Genomic DNA, 20,730 nt, shown 5'->3' with positions numbered 1-20,730 from the left:
CTTGGTCTTTAATGACTAAAGTTAATACTCCTTGTAGACTTGACAGCCATGGGCCTGTCCAAAGACCCAAGCATGCATCTAATTTTGATGGCTGGTTTTCCCAACAAGTAAATTACTTTGCACTGTTGTCTGTAACGTTTATGTAGTTTTGTGTATTGAGAACCAGCTAGAACGCATTATAGTAGTCCAGCTGGATATGACAAATGTGTACATCACTGTGGCAGAAACTTAATTTGGAAGACAGTATGCAGCCTTCAAGCCAGCTGGAGATGGAAGATGGCATTTCCAGCCACAGTAGCTGTTAGGAAGTCCAGAAGCAACAGAGTCCAGTAACACCACAAAGCTGTTTATGTTTGGTGGGTATGATGTCCCGATTGCCAGCGAAACAGCACTTCTCCTTATTTACTCTAAATACTTCTGCCTATCAGCATCACTTTTGTCTTGCCTGGATTGAATCTCTGCCAGCTAGATTTTATCCAAGTTCTTGATTCTGGCAAGCTTGGAGGCAGCTAGCAGTAATGCAAGGGATTTGACACAAAGAAGATGTAGAGTAAAGGGACATTTATGTACTGGGTATCAGTTAAAGCCAAAGCAACCCAAACTCTCCCTCAGATTTATATTTCAAAAGAGGCTCTGAAAGATGGAGGAGCTATGCATTTGAAGCTTTCTGAGGAGGAATAGTGTCTCCGTGAGACTCTAGAATCCTGTCTACACATCGTTTTGCATGTGTCAACAAAGCTCTCAAAGACAATGGCAAAATAAGCTATTGGAGACAGTGGGAAGGAAGTACTAGGTTTAGAAGAATCTATATTGATACAAGAGTCATTGATAAATATTTATCTCAAAATAGCAAAGAGTACTCTGGGGAAAAACATGAGAATTTGGAATGGGAAAACCTGGGTTTGAGAACCATGTTTCTTACTCTATGTGTTACTTTGGGTCAATTTATGTAAATTCCTTGATCCTAAATTTACCCATGAAAATGGACATAATGTCTCCTCTCATTCATGGTACGTTAATGAATACAAATGAGAAATCATGTCTATGAAAAAGCTTCACAATAAATAATAATAATAGTTGTTTTGATGTGATGACGATGATGAATTTTATCATTATTCATTTGGTTACATTTTCTTGTGAATTTAAAGTTTCAGAGATTTAGGTAAATCAACCACATTGAGTATGCTTAATGCCCCTGGATTAAACTGTGATTTCAAGGAAAAACTATGTCTCCCATCTTTAGAAACCCAGCCAGGACTAGGTATAGAACTGGTTATTAATGAGTAATAACTGATCGATTGAATTTATTTACAAAAAGTTGTCTGGGATAAGGGATGAGAACAAATCATGTCATGAATTACCTTCCCAGGCATTTGAAAATGAATGGATGATGGACATAAGATCTTCAGACTTGCTTTTCTGACAGCCTAAAGTAATATTTGACTAAGAAGTCAAGACTTCTAAAAAATATTTTAATTATTTTCCTGTTTTCTGGTAGACATTTTCTACTTGTTCTGTCATTTTAGTTTATGGGTCTCATGTCCATCTCTGGAACCCTCATACATCAGAGACTCCAGAAATGACCCTAGATTTAGTTTTGTGTCCAGTAAGTACCCAAAATTTATTTAAGGGATTGGTTATTTATTCATTTGGTTTAAATTTATGGAGTGACATCTTGTGGCAGATGCCATGCCAGTGGTGAAAAGACTGGATAATAAATGCCAATACTGTCTGTGGTTTCATGGAGCTTAGTTGTAGCATTGATCAGTATTCTTTATTCCAATAAATAAAGTCTAGCGTATGCAAGGTACTGTTGTAAATACTGGAGAGTCAACAATAAATATAAGAATCGATTTATAGGGGATTCCTGGGTGGCTCAGTGGTTTGGCGTCTGCGTTTGGCCCAGGGTGTGATTGTGGAGTCCCGGGATCGAGTCCCACGTTGGGCTTCTGCATGGAGCCTGTTTCTCCCTCTGCCTGTGTCTCTGCCTCTCTCTCTCTCTCTCTCTCTCTCTCTTTGTGTGTGTGTGTGTGTCTCATGAATAAGTAAATAAAATTAAAAAAAAAAAAGAATCACTTTATAGATCACTATAATGTAATGTTCCCTAATAGAAAGGGGCTGCTCCTGTACTGACCTGCTTTAATTTTAGGATGCTTAGTGACCTCTCGGCACCTCCATTGACTTAGATAGCCATGAACTCTGGAAAAGAGGAGACCATATAAACATTTCCATAGTGTCTTATTATCAGTGTGAACAGCTGAAGAAAGGTGCGTATTTCTGTCCTGGCCAGTTCAAAGCATTAAACATGCAGAGTCCAGGAAGACTCCATATACCTTTCATTTATGTAGGAGAACCAGAAGTACTATGCTCAGTCCAGCTAGAAACCAAGTCCATTTGTCCTTACATGAAGTTGAGAACCTGAGTCAGTCTCCCCCAGCTCATTGTATTGCCAGGTAAATTGGTATATGTGAGAATTTTATTAGCAAGAAAAAATACTAGCAAGAAATTAGCTATGTCAATGTAATGATGATACATATTCATTTATTTTTTTTTTATAAATTTATTTTTATTGGTGTTCAATTTGCCAACATATAGAATAACACCCAGTGCTCATCCCATCAAGTGCCCACCTCAGTGCCCGTCACCCAGTCACCCCTACCTCCCGCCCACCTCCGCTTCCACCACCCCTGGTTCGTTTCCCAGAATTAGGAGTCTTTCATGTTCTGTCTCCCTTTCTGATATTTCCCACTCATTTTTTCTCCTTTCCCCTTTATTCCCTTTCACTATTTTTTATATTCCCCAAATGAATGAGACCATATAATGTTTGTCCTTCTCTGATTGACTTATTTCACTCAGCATAGTACCCTCCAGTTCCATCCATGCCGAAGCAAATGGTGGGTATTTGTCGTTTCTAATAGCTGAGTAATATTCCATTGTATACATAGACCACATCTTCTTTATCCATTCATCATAGTACTAGAAGTCCTAGCCTCAGCAATCAGACAACAAAAAGAAATAAAAGGCATTCAAATTGGCAAAGAAGAAGTCAAACTCTCCCTCTTCGCCAATGACATGATACTCTACATAGAAAACCCAAAAGACTCCACCCCAAGATTGCTAGAACTCATACAGCAATTTGGCAGTGGGGCAGGATACACAATCAAAGCCCGGAGGTCAGTAGCATTTCTATACACTAACAAGGAGACTGAAGAAAGAGAAATTAAGGAGTCAGTCCCATTTACAATTGCACCCAAAAGCATAAGATACCTAGGAATAAACCTAACCAAAGAGGTAAAAGATCTATACCCTAAAAACTATAGAACACTTCTGAAAGAAATTGAGGAAGACACAAAGAGATGGAAAAATATTCCATGCTCATGGATTGGCAGAATTAATATTGTGAAAATGTCAGTGTTACCCAGGACAATTTACACGTTTAATGCAGTCCCTATCAAAATACCATGGACTTTCTTCAGAGAGTTGGAACAAATTATTTTAAGATTTGTGTGGAATCAGAAAAGACCCCGAATAGCCAGGGGAATTTTAAAAAAGAAAACCATAGCTGAGGACATCACAATGCCAGATTTCAGGTTGTACTACAAAGCTGTGGTCATCAAGACCGTGTGGTACCGGCACAAAAACAGACACATAGATCAAGGGAACAGAATAGAGAACCCAGAAGTGGACCCTCAACTTTATGGTCAACTAATATTCGACAAAGGAGGAAAGACTATCCACTGGAAAAAAAGACAGTCTTTTCAATAAATGGTGCTGGGAAAATTGGACATCCGCAGAAGAATGAAACTAGACCACTCTCTTTCACCATACACAAAGATGAACTCAAAATGGATGAAAGATCTTAATGTGAGACAAGATTCCATCAAAATCCTAGAGGAGAACACAGGCAACACCCTTTTTGAACTTGGCCACAGTTGCTTCTTGCAAGATTCATCCATGAAGGCAAAAGAAACAAAAGCAAAAATGAACTATTGGTACTTCATCAAGATAAGAAGCTTTTGTACAGCAAAAGATACCATCAACAAAACTCAAAGACAACCTACAGAATGGGAGAAGATATTTGCAAGTGACGTATCAGATAAAGGGCTAGTTTCCAAGATGTATAAAGAATTTATTAAACTCAACACCAAAGAAACAAACAATCCAATCATGAAATGGGCAAAAGACATGAACAGAAATCTCACAGAGGAAGACATAGACATGGCCAACAAGCACATGAAGAAATGCTCCGCATCACTTGCCATCAGGGAAATACAAATCAAAACCACAATGAGATACCACCTCACACCAGTGAGAATGGGGAAAATTAACAAGGCAGGAAACCACAAATGTTGGAGAGGATGCGGAGAAAGGGGAACCCTCCTGCACTGTTGGTGGGAATGTGAACTGGTGCAGCCACTCTGGAAAACTGTGTGGAGTTAAAAATAGATCTGCCCTATGACCCAGCAATTGCACTGCTGGGGATTTTTCCCAAAGATACAGATGCAGTGAAACGCCAGGACACCTGCATCCCGATGTTTCTAGCAGCAATGTCCACAATAGCCAAACTGTGGAAGGGGCCTCGGTGTCCATCAAAAGATGATACATATTCATTTAGAAACACATTAACTTTTCATGGGGAACTAGGTTTTAGAAATTCTTTGTTTTTAACATGAGTTTTGCTTCCTGGTTTACTGGTATGAAAGCTGAGCTCTGCTGTGTTAAAAAAAAAATCACCATTATATTTAAATAATTATATAAGGCTTTTATGAAGGAGAGAAAACATTTTTATCAAACAATTTTGGTGGCAACCAAAATTTAATGGAAAGTTCAGTGTTTTCCGTACTGATTTCTATTGGAAAGAAAACTTATAAATCAAAGTATTTAGAATGTGAAAGCATCTAATTATATTACCCACAAATTCATATTTATTTTGTATTACATAAATTAACAGTGTATCTTAGATACTTTAAACTGCACATTCAGAGAAATAGTTCAGTAGGAGAGGAACATGAATGAGAATATCATTAGGTGTTCTGTTGGAAGTCTCAAGCCTGAATAGTCTCAAGAATTTCCATAATCAAGTTTGACATTGGAATCTAATGTCTTCAGTAGGTTTTAGGACAACAGATTAAGTAAAAAACAAAAACAAACAAACAAGCTCAGAAGACTTATTTAAAAGTCAGAATCTTGATGAAGCTGCTAAAATTGCACAAGTGTTATATATAGTTCCACTGTTCAAATAATAAAAATACTCATAGGAAATAATCATACAATGATCCTCAAATGCCTGAACTCAATAAGGACATAGCAAACTTGGCTAATGTAATTCTGCAGTGAAAATCAACCTAACTGACTGATAGTAGAAGAAAATGTTGTGCCCATAATATAATTAGGTTTTTAGTGAGAATATTCATTACAGTGCTTACTCTTTTTAGAGAAATGCTTTTTGGTTTTTTTTGTTTTTTTTTTTTAATTTTTATTTATTTATGATAGTCACAGAGAGAGAGAGAGGCAGAGACATAGGCAGAGGGAGAAGCAGGCTCCATGCACCGGGAGCCTGATGTGGGATTCGATCCTGGGTCTCCAGGATCGCGCCCTGGGCCAAAGGCAGGCGCCAAACCACTGCGCCACCCAGGGATCCCAGAGAAATGCTTTTTGATTACTTCTGTCAGGTGGATTTAAAGGTGATTAAAGAGTGAGGTGATTAAAACTAGAAATGGTTGAATTTGAAAAAGGTACTCAAACCAGTCTTACTTAACATCTGTAGCAACTATGATTTAAGTTAGCAGATAATAATAAAGTTACAAACACCAGAGAGGACAAAAAGTTTCCATTAGGAGATTAGTAAAGTTGGACAAAAGGTAGGAATGAGCAAGAATCTGCTAGAAAATGCTTTCAGGGAGATGGACTGAAGTCACCTAAATTTTATTAAGTCTGATTGTCATCCTACCTACTTCTTGCTAGAAAATGTGCTTAAAATTGGAGACAATTAGTAGTTCTAATTATAGCTCAAGAAGGCAGTGTTTGGCCTCTGAAGTCAATTGACTGGGATGAAATTTTGCGTCTGCCATTTACTAGCTTTGTGGCATCAGGGAAGTAACTGGAATGCTCTGGGCCTTGGATTTCTGATCTGCAAAGTGGGTTGATACTGGTTCCTTCTTCAGGGTTTCTGGGTTAATATATGAAAAGCCTTTCTAATAACATTATTAAGTATTATCTAAGACAAACATACCTACTGGGTAGAAATCATGCTGCGTACTTCTATACTAAGTGATGCTCACTGGTGAAGTGTTTACACAGGTAGATCCTATCTTTGGTTATCCATAATAATAACTAACACTAAATTTGTGTTGGACGCTGTTCCAAAAAGGCAAACACGTACCTGACACTAAAAAGTTATAGGATATTATAGGACTAAAAAATACACAAATTTAATAAGAAACAATTAATCTAGCTAGTCAACCCAGATTATAGATGTAGAAGGTGGACAGATGTTCAGAAGGACCTTCGAGAGTAGGTAAGTCATTATTTTTCATCTTAGCTGCTGATTAGAATCATGAAATCCTTAAACAATATTCTGGCTTCCCAACACAGACAAAATAAGTCAGAATCTTTGGGAGTAGATCCCAGACATGAGTGTTTTTAAAGCTCCCCAGGTTTAAAAAAAAAAGGGTAGGGGGACACCTGGGTGGCTCAGAGGTTGAGCATCTGCCTTCGGCTCAGGTCATGGTCCCGGGGGCCTGGGATCGAGTCCTATATCAGGCTCCTACAAGGAGCCTGCTTCTCCCTCTGTGTATGTCTCTGCCTCTCTCTCTGGGTCTCTCATGAATAAATAAATAAAATCTTTAAAAAAATAAAGCTCCCTGATGTGTCTAATATGCAAGTAAGATTGAAAAGCCCCAATTTTTCTTTTCAGTTGCCTCATTTTGCACATGCAGAAGCTGAGGCCCAGAGAGATACAGTGCTTTCCCAAAGGCACAGCAGGCTGATGATGCCCTGTCTAATTTCTTTCTGGTCTAAATGTGGCTTGTATTAATCTTTTCTCCAACTGTTTGGTGCTGTATTAAGAACTGGGCAGTGCACCGTGATAATGATCACACAAATGATCCACACTTAAAAAGATTTGCTAGTTTAAGCTAAAAGATAACTAAAAGGAAGACTAAAAGTTGTAATGAATGCACATAGAAATAATTTTGCCCCATACTTTAAGAAATATATGTAGAAATAAATTTGTCTTATAATATTAAATAAACAGAAATTTAAGAAAATATTATAGTCATTAATACCTATTACAAATACCAAGTAAGCAAGAATATAAATCTTCCTTCTTTTTTTTTTTTTTTTTGTATTTTTTTTATTGGAGTTCGATTTGCCAACATATGAGAGGTGGGCAAGAATATAATCTTATAAATCTTATAATAGTAATTACTTCATAGTGATAGTCAAGAAAGAGAAGTCAGGTAAGAAATATTTGGCTTCCTATTTATAGATTCCATTGGTTAAAAAGAAATAGCAAGTGCTAGATACACAAAGAGATTGATGCAAATAGACATAACAGAACTAGAAATTAAAGACACTTTCTCTTGCACCCTTATTCAGAATGACCAAAGTAGAGCATTTATTTCCTAAGTGTCACTTTTTAATATCTTGGTGGCTTTAAAAAACTGTGCATTTTTAAAAGGGGGCTTGGCCCACAGGGTTGCTTTCCCCTACAATCCAGAATTGCTACAAGTGACATTGTTCTTTTCTTTAGTGGTTGAATATAAGCCTTGACTAATCTTACCCTTGATTGCTGATTTTTTTTAAAGGCTAGTTCCTGCTTAAAACTGTTCAGAAGATGTGTGATCTTTTTTAATTCTGCCTTTCTCTTAAAACAGATCTCTGCTGCTGAAAACAATGGAAATCAATCAGGTGTAAGAGAGCTTCTGAAAAGGATCGTGCAGAAAGAAAACTGGTTTTCTTTATTTCTGACTGTTCTGAATCAAACGGAGAACTATGCCCTTGTCCAAGAGCTAACAGGCACAACTTGCTTTGAAAGCAAAGAAGGTATATCTAATTCTACTAAAAAAGAGTTTGTTCATTTTGCCTAGTGATTGAAATGAAGTGAATTGTGTGTAGACACAATGCCAAACACTAAGATATTTAGAACCAAAATTTCAAAATTGGAAGCGATTAGGGATATCATGTGTGTTTTTTACCCCTTCCCAAATGAGGAAACTATCGCTTAGGAAAAGATGAACTTAAAAAAAAAAAAAAAAAAAAAAAAAAAAAAAAGATGAACTTACCAAAAAATCACAAAACCCAGAAAACTGGGCTAGAATATTGGCGGCTGACCCCTTTAGTTTAACATTCTTTCCGCTGCCCATCTTATATTGAAAACAAGATGATTACCTAAAATTTTTATCAAAATAATTTATACATTGGCTATATAGCCAATAAATTAGAAGAAAATATTTTAGTGGTTATTACAGCTGTGCTGCTAGTCATCTATATCAATTTTTAAGGAATTTTTTAAATGTTTGAAAGAGGATCTGTAATTATCAACATATCTCAATATTACTTCCTGTGAAGTTTTTTTTTTTTGATCCTTCAATTATAATAATAAAAGCAAAATTTTAGAGCCCTTGTACATATATTACTTGTAAATCTAATATAAACTGCCCTCTAATTTTCTTTTCAGGGTCTGTATCTATGGTTTCAAAAATATCATATGTAAGACAAATTAAAAGTTAATTGGTGATGAATAATTTAAAGAAATTACAATCACTTCAAATTTACTCCACTTTTTCTATTCACCCAGTCATTTGTTCAAGGAACATGTATCGAGTACCACACACATTGTTGCAAGCGCTGCAGACTTGAATGAGACATACAAAGTCCACATTGTGACATACCACTTTCTAATGGAATAAGATACACAGTAAACACTTTTCTAAGATGCTTGTGCAAAATAAAAACAGTTACTAAATTATTAAATAGCACATTATGTTTTTATTCTAAATTATTTATGAAATGCTTAATTTTGCCCAGTAGTTAGAAATACACACACACATATATCTGCATATATATATATATATATATATATATATACACACACACACACAGAGAGACACACACACACACACACACACACACAGCCAACTATGGTGAGTTCCCTTTCAGGACCTCATGAGACCATTTCCATCCATGACAAATATTCAAGGACTTAAATTTCAGAGAGAAAAATGGCTGCAGTCTAGATTTTTTTATTGTTGTTGTTCCCTGGGAAATTTTGGCCTCAGTGTATCAAGGGACATTAGAAAGGTAGTCTTTCAGGTCACAAGACTTTGTCATTTCTGTCCCTCAAATTCAAGAGTACCTACCCATTTTACAGTTGTGTATGGTGGCACTACTTGTTTAGGATGGAGTCTAGAAGATCTGCTCCAAAGTGTGTTCAAGATTCTCTTGATATAGACAACATGTTTGGTCATATTTTCTTCTACAACATATACTTTTTAAAAGATTTTTATTTATTTGAGAGAGACAGTGTGTGTGCGTGAGTGGGGGAGGGTGGGGGGTGTAGGGCAGGGGCCTGAGGAAGGTAGAGGGACAAGCCAACTCCATGTTGTGCACAGAGCTCTTCACAACTGAATCCCAGGACTGATCATGACCTGAGCAAAAACCAAGAGTCACTCAACCCACTGAGCCACACAGGCACCCCTCTTTCTGAAATATTTTTAAGTTCCTCTTCACAAGGTGCTTTGTTAGAAGTTTTATTTGTTTTAGTAGGCTCCATGCTGGGCATGATGCCCAATGCAGAGCTCCAGCTCACCATCAGTGAGATTAAGACCTGAGCCAAGATCAATAGTCTGACCCTCAGCCAACTGAGCCATGCAGGCACCCCTAGAAGTTTTTTTTTTTTTTAAGATTTTATTTATTTATTTATTCATGAGAGAGAGAGAGACAGAGACAGAGACACAGGGAGAGGGAGAAGCAGGCTCTATGCAGGGAGCCTGATGGGGGACTCGAGCCTGGGACTCTGGGATCACGCCCTGAGCCGAAGGCAAACTCTCAACCACTGAGCCACCCAGGCATCCCTAGAAGTTTAATGTAATTTTAAAAATTATAATTCTTTGAACAAGAGCAATGAAGGTCAAGTAAATATAGTAAATCCCAGGTAATACCTACACTGTAACACACCTCATCACGTACATCTGATACTCTCATGCTTTCCTCTTCACTTTCTTTACTGTATGCCATAAATATGTGTTATTATTAGGTCTTCATGTGTCCGTTTCCGAATGGCTAGGGACTAGTTTATCCATATTGTCCCACCCCACGCACACATCCTGCCTTGCCAAGGCCAAACACTTTATAAAAGCGGAGAAGGCCTTGTGAAAAGAAAAAAAGTGGCACCAAGTATCCATCCTCCTCTCTGGTCCTCTCATGGTTGAGGCTTCTCCTTCCTTCTTCCAAAGTGAGTGATGATGGGTGTTGACCCAGATATGAGGGCTTCTATGAGGGCAGGGAGCAGAGTGGAAAGGCGTCTCTGAGCTTCCTTTGAGGATTGGAGGGAAAACTGCAATCCTTGGCTGGGGCAGCATCCGTGTACTCTCCTATCACCCCTACCTGCAACAGGCAGGTTGCTCCTGACCAACTCATTCCAAAAAATAGGGCTTACTTTTTCATTTCCTCGGGAAACCCAATCAGAGGAGTTAGGATTTAAATTTTGTCTGCTGAACTGTACATCTTTTCATGGGAATTGAAGCATTTTTCTGGTAGGTCTTAATGACCAGAATAAAGTTAGCTGTGATTATTCTTGTGGTTCGGAACAAGTCCATACATAGTATGGACTAACTTGTGTTTCCCCAAAATTCATATGTTGAAGCCCTAATCTCAAATGTGACTGCTTATGGGAATAGGGGTCCAAGGAGGTCATTTAGGAGAAATGAGGTTGGAAGGGTGAGGCCTAATCTGATAGGACTATGGCTTTAGAAGAAGAGGAAGAGATCTCTGTCTCTCTCTTCATTGTGTGAGGACACAGTGAGAAGATGGCCTTCTGCCACCTAGGACAGAGCTCTTACCAGACACCAGCCTTGCAGGCACACTGATCTTGGACTTCCAATCTCCAGCACCAGGAGAAAATAAAATTCTCTTGTGAACTCATTCCATCTTTAATCTTTTGCTACTGCGGCCTGAACTAGCTGATACAGGAGCCAAGGCTCCGGATCCTGATACTTACTGAATGCTGGCTCTCTTACTTCCCCAGAGGCATAACTTTGAGCAGGTACTTGCACTCTCTGTGCCTCAGTTTACTCCTCCATGAAGTAGGGAAAATACTGTCACCTATTACCTAAGGCTGTTTTTGAGGATTATATAATTCAACATTTGCATAGCCCTTATATGATAAGCTACAAAATAAATGAATTATCATGATTACAAACCCCAAACACATTGAATGTGTACCTGCAAACACGGTCAAATCATCTTAACCAACAACAGAGTCTAAACTCCCAACAATTGTCTTTGGGGCATTCTCCATACACAGGACATACTTGCCCTTTATTCTTTAAGATGGGTCAATCTCAAATGATACTTTCAGAAATTTTCTTTATAGACTCAGTCTTCTCTGATAGATTGTAGTTTCAGGAGGACAGAACTCTTGTTTTTCTTTGTAACCTACATAGTCCCTTAAGAAAACAGTCGATACATATTGGCTGAAGGAAGAAATGCTGATAGGAGACATGGAGGGAAGGAGTAGGAAGGATACAGAATATTTTATTGAATTCCTAAAAAATCTCCAGATATTCAAAATACATGAATTTAGGCTGACATTAAAGCATATGTACATCTCATGTAGAACGCACAGCGAGGGAACAAAATGGCAAGAGCGCAAGCTAAAGAAAAACCAACACCAAATTTGCATTTTCATAATTCAGCCTTAAATAGAACTTTGTGCCATTAAATAAGTGTCTTACTTCCTACCAGTAATGGTCAGATAGGAAATCATCAGACATTTTTTGAGATTACCATGATACTTCTTAGAATGTCTTTTTAGATTAAATTTAATCATTACAAAAGAATTGCTCAGTGTCCATATTAAAAATAGAAGTACCATATCATAACAAAAAATATGTTCCTAGCATCTCAAAATGTTAAAGTATAAATCCTATTCAGGCAAATTTCTACTAGGAACCTCCACTTGGTTTTCAAAATAACAACAGCTATTTATATTGTATAAAAACTTGCATTAACCATACAATTTACATTCTGTTTAGGATTCTGAAGCATTTGTAATATATTCAATATATTCAGTAAATGTCTATTAGGACCCCCTGTTTCATTTTCAAAATAGCAATTGCAGGTATGCAGACTCTATAAGACTTATATTGCACTGTTATTTACATTCTAATGCATTATTCACAGAGACTGAGAATTTATCACAAGAAGATGGCCCTGAAGTTAAAGCGGCAGCTCTTTTAGCTATGAGTCAGCCAAGTCCAGAGAAAGAGGGCTGGGACATGGAAAATAATTCACTGGAATCATCTTTGCTGGATTCTTCTGTAGTTTCAGGTATTTGGAACCTGCACATATTTTACATATTTTCCTAATTACTACTTCCAGGAAAATCAATTGGTGCATTGATGACATCAGGATCTGTTAAACACGGGGAGGAAATTTGGGCCTTGGGGTTTTGTGTGCTTTTTATTAAAATCATATAGCCATAATTCTTTGTGGCTAAAATGTTTTCAAAACTAATGCAATATTAATATGTTATGAATATGAGCATGAACACCTTTGGTTCTAATTTTACTTGATAAGATATTCATGGTCTTTGTGATGTGGTAAGTATTATAGCATATATATTTCATAGTTTTCAAGGTACTTTCAAATCTATGAGTTTGATTCATCCAAAGCTCTGAGAATTAAAAAGGCCATTCATTATCTTTTCCTTTATTTTATAGACTGGGATGTCTCAGAGAGGTTCAGCTGGGTTGTAGAGACCAAACGCAAAGCTGTAGGAAGGACGATGACAAGTGTTAAACTGGGGTTGGCTTGATTTGCAGTAACTAATTGGTGAGAGAACTATTTACCACGAGGGCCACCTTTTTTGATACGAAATGTTCCTGGAAGGATCAAGCTAATTTAATTACATTCTCCTCCCTAATCTGCTCTTGATAGGGAACTCCTCTCATCCCTTCTCCCCACCAAAGGGCCAAATTCTATTTTCACCAGAAATTGTCATTTAAAAGAAATAATTTTTAAACATGTGTGGTGTGCTAGTAAATGTTTAAGAAGTAACTCTCTGGGGAGAAGAAGGGAAGTCCTGATTTGTAGCATTTGCCGGCCTTCACCATGCAAATATCCCCCCTAAAGCCAATGACAAGCCTCCAACCTAATGTCCCTGGGTTGGGAGGAGACAGGCACTAGCTCACCATTGTGTTAGCATTTCCACCATACAGATACATGGGCATAAATAGCCTCAACGTCATAGATAATAGTGAAATCCAGAAACACGATTAGGAAGGGATGAGTTTAAGTATTCATTACCTTTGCTTTCATATACTTTAATTGTAAATTTATATAACTTTATTTTTTAAATGTCTGTGCTTAACAACCTGCTCACAAATTCCTGAAATTTTAACAGTTGGCTTTTGGGAACCTAGATAAGCTGACTCTATCATACCACTGCAAAATTTATTCTTTTATTTTCTCCTTTTTTTCTTTTTTTAAGTAATCTCTACCTCCAAGGTGGGGCTTGAACTCACAACCCTAAGATCAAGAGTCACATGGTCCACTGACTGAGTCAGTCAGGCACTCCCAAAGTCTACTGTTTTCTACTCAGAAAAGTAATGTAGCTGCATTGCAGGAAATTTGGAAAATATGAAAACCTATAAAGAAAAAGTCACCCATCCTCCCACAATGTATATATATTACTCTTAGCAGTTGTGTATCTGTCCTTGTGATCTTTTTGCCTAAGTGGATGTTTATACAAAGTGGCATTTCTCCTGTGTTAGTTAGATATTCTTCTATAGTATGGTTTTTATTTATTTTTTCTTAAGATCTTATTATTTATTTATTTATTTGAGAGAAAGAGAGAGGGAGAGAGAATATGAGTGGGGTGACAGACAGAGGGAGAAGCAGACTCCCCTCAGAGCAGGGATCCTGACATGGGGCTTGATCCCAGGACTTCAGGATCACAACTGACAGAGCCACCCAGGCGCCTCTATAGTACGGTTTTAATGACTTAATAATAGTTCCATTCAGTGGATGCTTTATAATTAATAAATCAGTTGTTAAATATTTAGGATGTTTAAAAATTTCTACATCATGATAACTCCTTTCATATCTATGTTTCAATTTAATTCTTAAAATCATATTATGGGATGCCTGGGTGGCCCAGCAGTGAAGCATCTGCCTTCGGCTCAGGGCGTGATCCCAGAGTCCCAGGATCGAGTCCCACATTGGGCTCCTTGCATGGAGCCGGCTTCTCCCTCTGCCTGTGTCTCTGACTCTCTTTCTGTGTCTCTCATGAATAAATAAATAAAATCTTTAAAAAAAAACACATTACATAATTGGAACTTCTGGATCAAATGATGTTTACAATCTTAAGACATTTCATACTTAATGTCGAATTAACAGTATAAGAGAGAACAGGTATTTCTACAAAATATCTTTTTTTTTTTCAAAACTTTGCCAATTTGGTATTTTGCTACTTAAATTTGAGTTTTTTTATTCCTAATGGAAAACCTTTTAATAAGCTTATTCTTTTTGTTGTTTCTAATTGTCTATCTGTTTTTCTATTAGGGTATTTATATTATTCTTGCTGTTTTATGTGAACTATCTAAATATATAGGATAGCAATCCTTTGTCATAAATAGCACCAATATGGTTTATAGTTTGCCTGCTATTCAGGCTTGAGCTTCATTTATTTATTTTTTTAATGCAATGCTTCTGCTGCTTTGCTGTGTTTATGAATCATTGGGAGGAGTGGGTCTTACTGAAATGCGTTCTGATTCAGTAGGTCCTGTGTGGGGGCTGAAATCTATGCCTTTCTCACATGCTCCCAGATGATGCTGTACTGCTGGTCCTGGACCACACTTTAACTAATGAGGTTTAATATATAGAATAGCAAAAACCTGAATTCCAGAGGACTTTTTTCTTTTTTTTTTTTCGTTTGAGCAGCTGTGCTTTCTTTCAGAAACCATAATCTTACAAGAATGTCAAAATCTATTTTCTGAATGTGGATATCTCACATTTTAATAAACTTCCTTAGTAGGGTACCTGACGTCTCTGTGGGATACTGACTATTTTCTAAATCCACCCTAGAAAGAATCGAAAACAGGACTGAGATTGGCAGATGATCCTGTATCTCAAATGAGAGTTTTTTTGTTTGTTTGTTTGTTTGTTTGTTTTTTTATCAAGGGTTGCCAGCAACGCATCTTGTCAGCCTGTAGTTTATGTATCTCCGGAGGATTTTGAGTCTCAAAGTGAACAAAATTAAAGGCAAAACTTTTAAAATTTTCTATTTTCTTACTGGTTAGTGTAAAACAAAGTTTCCTGTTGTGAAAAAAAAATCTGGATCTTAATAATGAACTTGAAGAGTAGAAAAGTTTCTTTTTTTCTCTTGTGTTCCCTCCCTTCCTCCCTCTCATTTGCCCTCTGTCCCTTGCAATTCTTTCATTGAGCAAATATTTCTTTAAATACTACATGCCAGACATGCACTGTTCAGTACCGCAGGTACAGTGAACAAACGTAACAGAGATGGCTTCTTGCTCCCACAGAGTTTTTTTTTCTTCTTCTTTTTTTAAAAAGATTTTATTTTATTTATTCATGAGAGACACACAGAGAGAGGCAGAGACACAGGCAGAGGGAGAAGCAGGCTCCTTGCAGGGAGCTTGCTGTGGGACTTGATCCCAGGATCCCAGGACCCCAGGATCATGACCTGAGCCAAAGGCAGATGATCAACCATTGAGCCACCCAGTGCCCCTCCGATGGAGTTTTCAACTGATGGGTATGTCAGTCAAACAGCAGTCTGTGTATAGCTGCACAGTAAGTGCTAGTAACCGTCATACAGTAAATGCAAGTACAGCCTATTAAAATACGTACTAGTCTGAGAACATGCGAAAGTATGTACACTGTACAGTGATATGAGGACCCCACTCAATTCACAGACTTTAATGACCTCTCCATGTCTGGACTTCTCTGTAGACTTGGGATCCAGTCAGAAGCCAATCCCTTCTGGCTCTTTTTCAGAACAGTAACACAGGGTAACTTATTTATTAAAATGTAGTTCCTTTGCTTTAGGTCTTAGACACCACTGCCGAGATATCCTATGGTTCACTCCAAGTGTTTGTCTTTTCTTATTGTTCTCCAGAACTAAGAATCACGGATATAAATAACTTGTAAAGTACCATTAGCCCAAGAAAGTTACTGGTGTTCTTTTGATTGAAGTTCTTGTTGCAAAAATTTACAGTAGAAGGATTTTGCCTCTGCTGGCATCCTTTCATAGAATTAACAATCAAAATAAAGAGGAAAACATCCCATAGTCTGCAATATGCATTTGCATAATTTTGTTTTGTGTGTCTTGCCAGTATTGACAATGTATAATCTTTATTTTGAATTCTAATATATAGAGTGAAGATTTCATATACAGCTCAAATATAGTCAATGCTACCAAAGTAGCATTGAAAGAAACTTCTTGCTTAAGCTGCACACGTTCTATAAATATGAATTTTCATATGCAGAAAGAAAAAAATGTGACTCGAATTATTTCTAATTTTAAATTGACTCCTCTAATTTTTATTTCTGAACCAGTTTCTAAAATATTTTTTTCAGTGCATAATAGTCGTGGTGCATACAAATGGTAATTATTTATAGTTTCAATGGAAAGATTCCTTATATGTTGTTTTTTTAGCCCTTTTTACTCCTCAACACACCTGATGGGCAAGATACACTGCCACAATAACAGTAGCCCACTCTGAAACCAATTTTAATCACATTTCTCCTTCCCCCTCGGGGTGATAGATCAGGATTCCCTAGTAGGTGGCTCTGGAGAGTCATTTTGTCATGCCTCCCATTGGGGACTGGCATTTTTCTTCCTTCCTCCTTCAACTACTTCCCATTAAAAGGTGGTTAATAATGAAGATTCACCAGTTTTTAAAATTTGCCTTGTTCCAAATTAACACAATAATTTCTATAGGCTATTTGAATAATTCTCAGACTATTAGTAGAATTTTAATGCTACATGTTGTAATTCTGCTTTCTAAAGTCACTGGCCATCTCTTTAACAAGAAAACATTGGTCTGTGCTGTTTCTCCATACCACACCACCCCAGAAGACATCAGGGGGACACATTCATTTTCTTATGTTGAAAACCTTTTAATCACAAAGTTATCTGGATTATTTTAATTCTATAGGCTTACAGTAAAATTGATTGTACAATCATTTTTAATTTAGTAATCTGCTATTACTGCTTTCTCAGAACAAGTAGTTCTTTGACAGTAGGCTATTTTAGGAATTAATGTCTTGTAATAAAAGTAAATCAGATGAGATCCAAACAAAGTAAAATTTGTATTTATAATGAACTTACTTTTATGCAGAGTTTCGCATAAAATCTCCCAGACTTCTTTTATCGTTCTCTGCTGTATCTTCCTGTTATGAAACTAGAAAATGCAAGTACCTCAGGTTGGCCAGCAGAGGGCGCTTTTACATTATAAAGAGAATGGAATTCACTGTTCAGGGTGGAAGGTTCTAATGTAACTGTAGAGTGTGCCATGTGTGAATATACAGTGCGCATGACTGTGAATGCATGTGTATATTTTGATTTATATATTCGTTCACGTGAAGATTTTAAAATTCCACCCCAGCTAATGAGCTTACCAACCTGCTTGTTTTCAGACTTTAATACCTTCTTTTTCATATTCCCCCATATGTTCCACTCCTTAGGTTTATCCGGTGACATTATGCTTTGGAATATATTGTGGATATATTTTGCATAGATCATGTTCTGTAGGAGGGGTTTAAAAATTGACCTTTATAAAACAGCCTCCTTCTCCCTGGCCCAATCTGTTATAGCACTTTTTTTGTTGTTGTTTTGTTTTGCCTTTTTATAGACCAAAGTCCAATCTTAGATTTGGTCTATACTAATTTCTGTAAAAATGCCACAAAATTTATCCTTGCACTTGAGGACCAGAATAATGTTTTATGGCACCAGCCTCTAGAAATTTAGAGATTTTTAGAATCTCTAGAAAAAAAAAATACCATATAGCACTTGAGACCTTCGTGGGAAAGATAATTGATATAGCAGCATACGATAAGGTTATGTCAGAATTACCCAGACTATTACAGGATTAGTTAGATTTTCAGGTCCTTTACTCCCTTTACTTCTATATTTTGCTAATTTTAGTTACATTAATTATTGGGAACTAGAAATGCTACTGAGGCAATCCAAAAGGCAAATATTAATTTGATCTGAGAAAGAAAAAGAGAGAGAGAAAGATGACAAGAGAAAGAAAGATATGCTGAAGTCAGCGTCGGCTGATGTTTTATGTAGGTTTGTATTTTATTCGAAGAAACCTACCATCTAGGTTAGTTATATGACTTCCACTTGCTTAATAGTTCTGTGAGGGTTATTGTTCATCTCTCAGGATTAAGGGCATAGGTATTTTGACAGAAAGAATCTCCTGGGTATACAGCTAACACATGCTGCCTTTATTTTCATGACATCCTTTTATGGCTACAAGCCTAAAGCCTTTTTTTTTTTTTTTTTTAAGCACCTTTTTTAACAAAGGCAACAATTTTAATTTTGATTTGATGCCTAGGCCTTACCTTCTCTATTTTGGCATGTGAATGAGCACTAGAAGCCAGAGAGTGAGTTGGGCAGGTCTTATTATAGAGAGAACCAAGTACCAGGGTATTGCCCTTACCCTCAAGGAGTTTATAACCCAATCATCTACCCAGAATGAAAGAGAAAGTGTTAACAGATAAGGAGGGAAGACTTGGTAAGGAAGGAAGACATAGAGACAGCCTCCCCTCAGGAGGAATCCGAGACATCCGTTCATCCGGTTCTGTGTTGGATCTGTGCACGGTGGTGTCAAGGCAGCATTTTCGACCACATGGGCAGTATAGGCAAGTGAGTAGGTGTAGGAAAATTCAAAATATGTTTAGGGCGGGAGTGTTAATGAGGGGGGGCTCTGCATATGTGGGAGCAGGCCTTTTATGGAAAGTCTCCGTACTTATACTCAGTTTTGCTATGAACTTGAAACTGCTCTGAAAAATAAAGTCTCTACAAAATGAATCCAACTATAATAAATACATCAAAATCCAGCTGTAGCAAACACAGCAAAATGATACAAAAAAAAATGTGTGTAGATGAATAGTTTGATTTGGGGGAGGGAGGTGGTAGGAGATAAGACTTCTCAGATCGATGAGAGTTAATTGGTTTTTCTGTGGTTTTTATAAATGATTTCCCTATGGAAAAAATACTCTTCCAAGTTTATCATTCATTGTTTGGACAATTATGAAATACGAGCACAATGCGTATCCGATCATGTCAGATAATGACTGTAGGAGAGTCCTTCATAGGAGGAATGCATACTGTGGGGAGCTGGAACTGGCTTCCACTGGCTTGCCAGAGCCAAATGCACACATCTCTTCTCAGCTCCACTCTGTGACATCACGCTGGTAGCTTGAAATCCACCCTGGCGGGAATATTTACACCATGGAAATTAGCAGACACTTTAAATCATGTCTTGTTTTATTATTTTTTTTCCTCAAAGAGCCCACCATTGAGCATTTACCAGGACACTCTTAGATGCATCTCTCCCCATACTTTTCTCACATTTGCTTTAAGCCTGCTTAACTTGAATAGCTCTTCCTGCGGGGTGCTTACCAGGCAAAGAAGTTTCCAATTCATCTTCTATCTTGCCGTCACTAACCCTTGTTACTTCCAAGACTTACTTCCCATGTGGTCATCTGGCTTTTCACTCATAACTGATTTACTCTGGGCCTTTTTTGCCTCTGTTACTGACTGGCAGTGAATGAATGGGACACTCTAGTAGGCATGGTTATCCCCACAACCCTGTATTTTAATAACTATTTTTAAATATGGAGACCCAAGTCCAAAGGCTAAAGGGTATACATGATACAATGTAAGCCAACACTATTACTTACACACAATTCAAATTTAATTCTGACTGAAACATTTCAGCAGTATAAATTCTATAAACAGGAGCAAGGAGCTCCATGGATAGCCATGTGGGCCTGTGGCTCTAGGAGAGTTTTTTCTCTTTGGGGAACTCATTTCCTAGAAGCTTGGATCCAGGAGAGAATATGCAAGGTGGGTGGAGGTGGCTTCTCTCCATTCTGCGGGAACACATGTTCCCTGGCACAGAGAGCAGAATCTGACAGACCAAAATGTGAGCGTGTGTGTGTGTGTGCGCGCGCGCACACGCACAAATCCATATACATAGAGCTGAAAATAAAAGTCATCTATTTCCTCTCAAAAAAGATTAAGGATAAGTTATTTCAAAAGAAAAGGAGTGTTTGAGTGTTAGGATACTTTGCATTTCAGAAAAAAAAAAAAGACAAGAGGTCTTAGCAATGTGTCTGATCCAATTATAGGAGCCCACAGAAAAGCACAGAAAGATTCAAAGGAACCCACAGTAGGAGAAGATTCCAGAATAACTTTATTGGTGGTCTTGAAGAGCTTGGCTAGTATATCTCAATGAGACAGGAGAGGAGGAAGGG

General features: G+C 37.5%; 1 protein-coding gene across 1 annotated transcript in view; it reads left to right on the top strand.

Annotated features, from left to right (window-relative positions):
* Nucleotides 1–20,730, top strand: part of IFIH1 (interferon induced with helicase C domain 1) — a 58,176-nt gene that overhangs the window by 2,045 nt on the left and 35,401 nt on the right. Inside the window, exons 2-3 of the mRNA XM_038584667.1 lie at nucleotides 7,878–8,046; nucleotides 12,406–12,552. Of these exons, the coding sequence (XP_038440595.1) occupies nucleotides 7,878–8,046; nucleotides 12,406–12,552 (316 nt within the window). The remainder of the gene's footprint in view (nucleotides 1–7,877; nucleotides 8,047–12,405; nucleotides 12,553–20,730) is intronic.

Source organism: Canis lupus, chromosome 36 (genome assembly GCF_011100685.1).
Source record: "Canis lupus familiaris isolate Mischka breed German Shepherd chromosome 36, alternate assembly UU_Cfam_GSD_1.0, whole genome shotgun sequence".
NCBI lineage: Eukaryota > Metazoa > Chordata > Mammalia > Carnivora > Canidae > Canis > Canis lupus.
The sequence above is the reverse complement of the archived record's forward strand: the minus strand, read 5'-3'. Positions and strand labels throughout refer to the sequence as shown.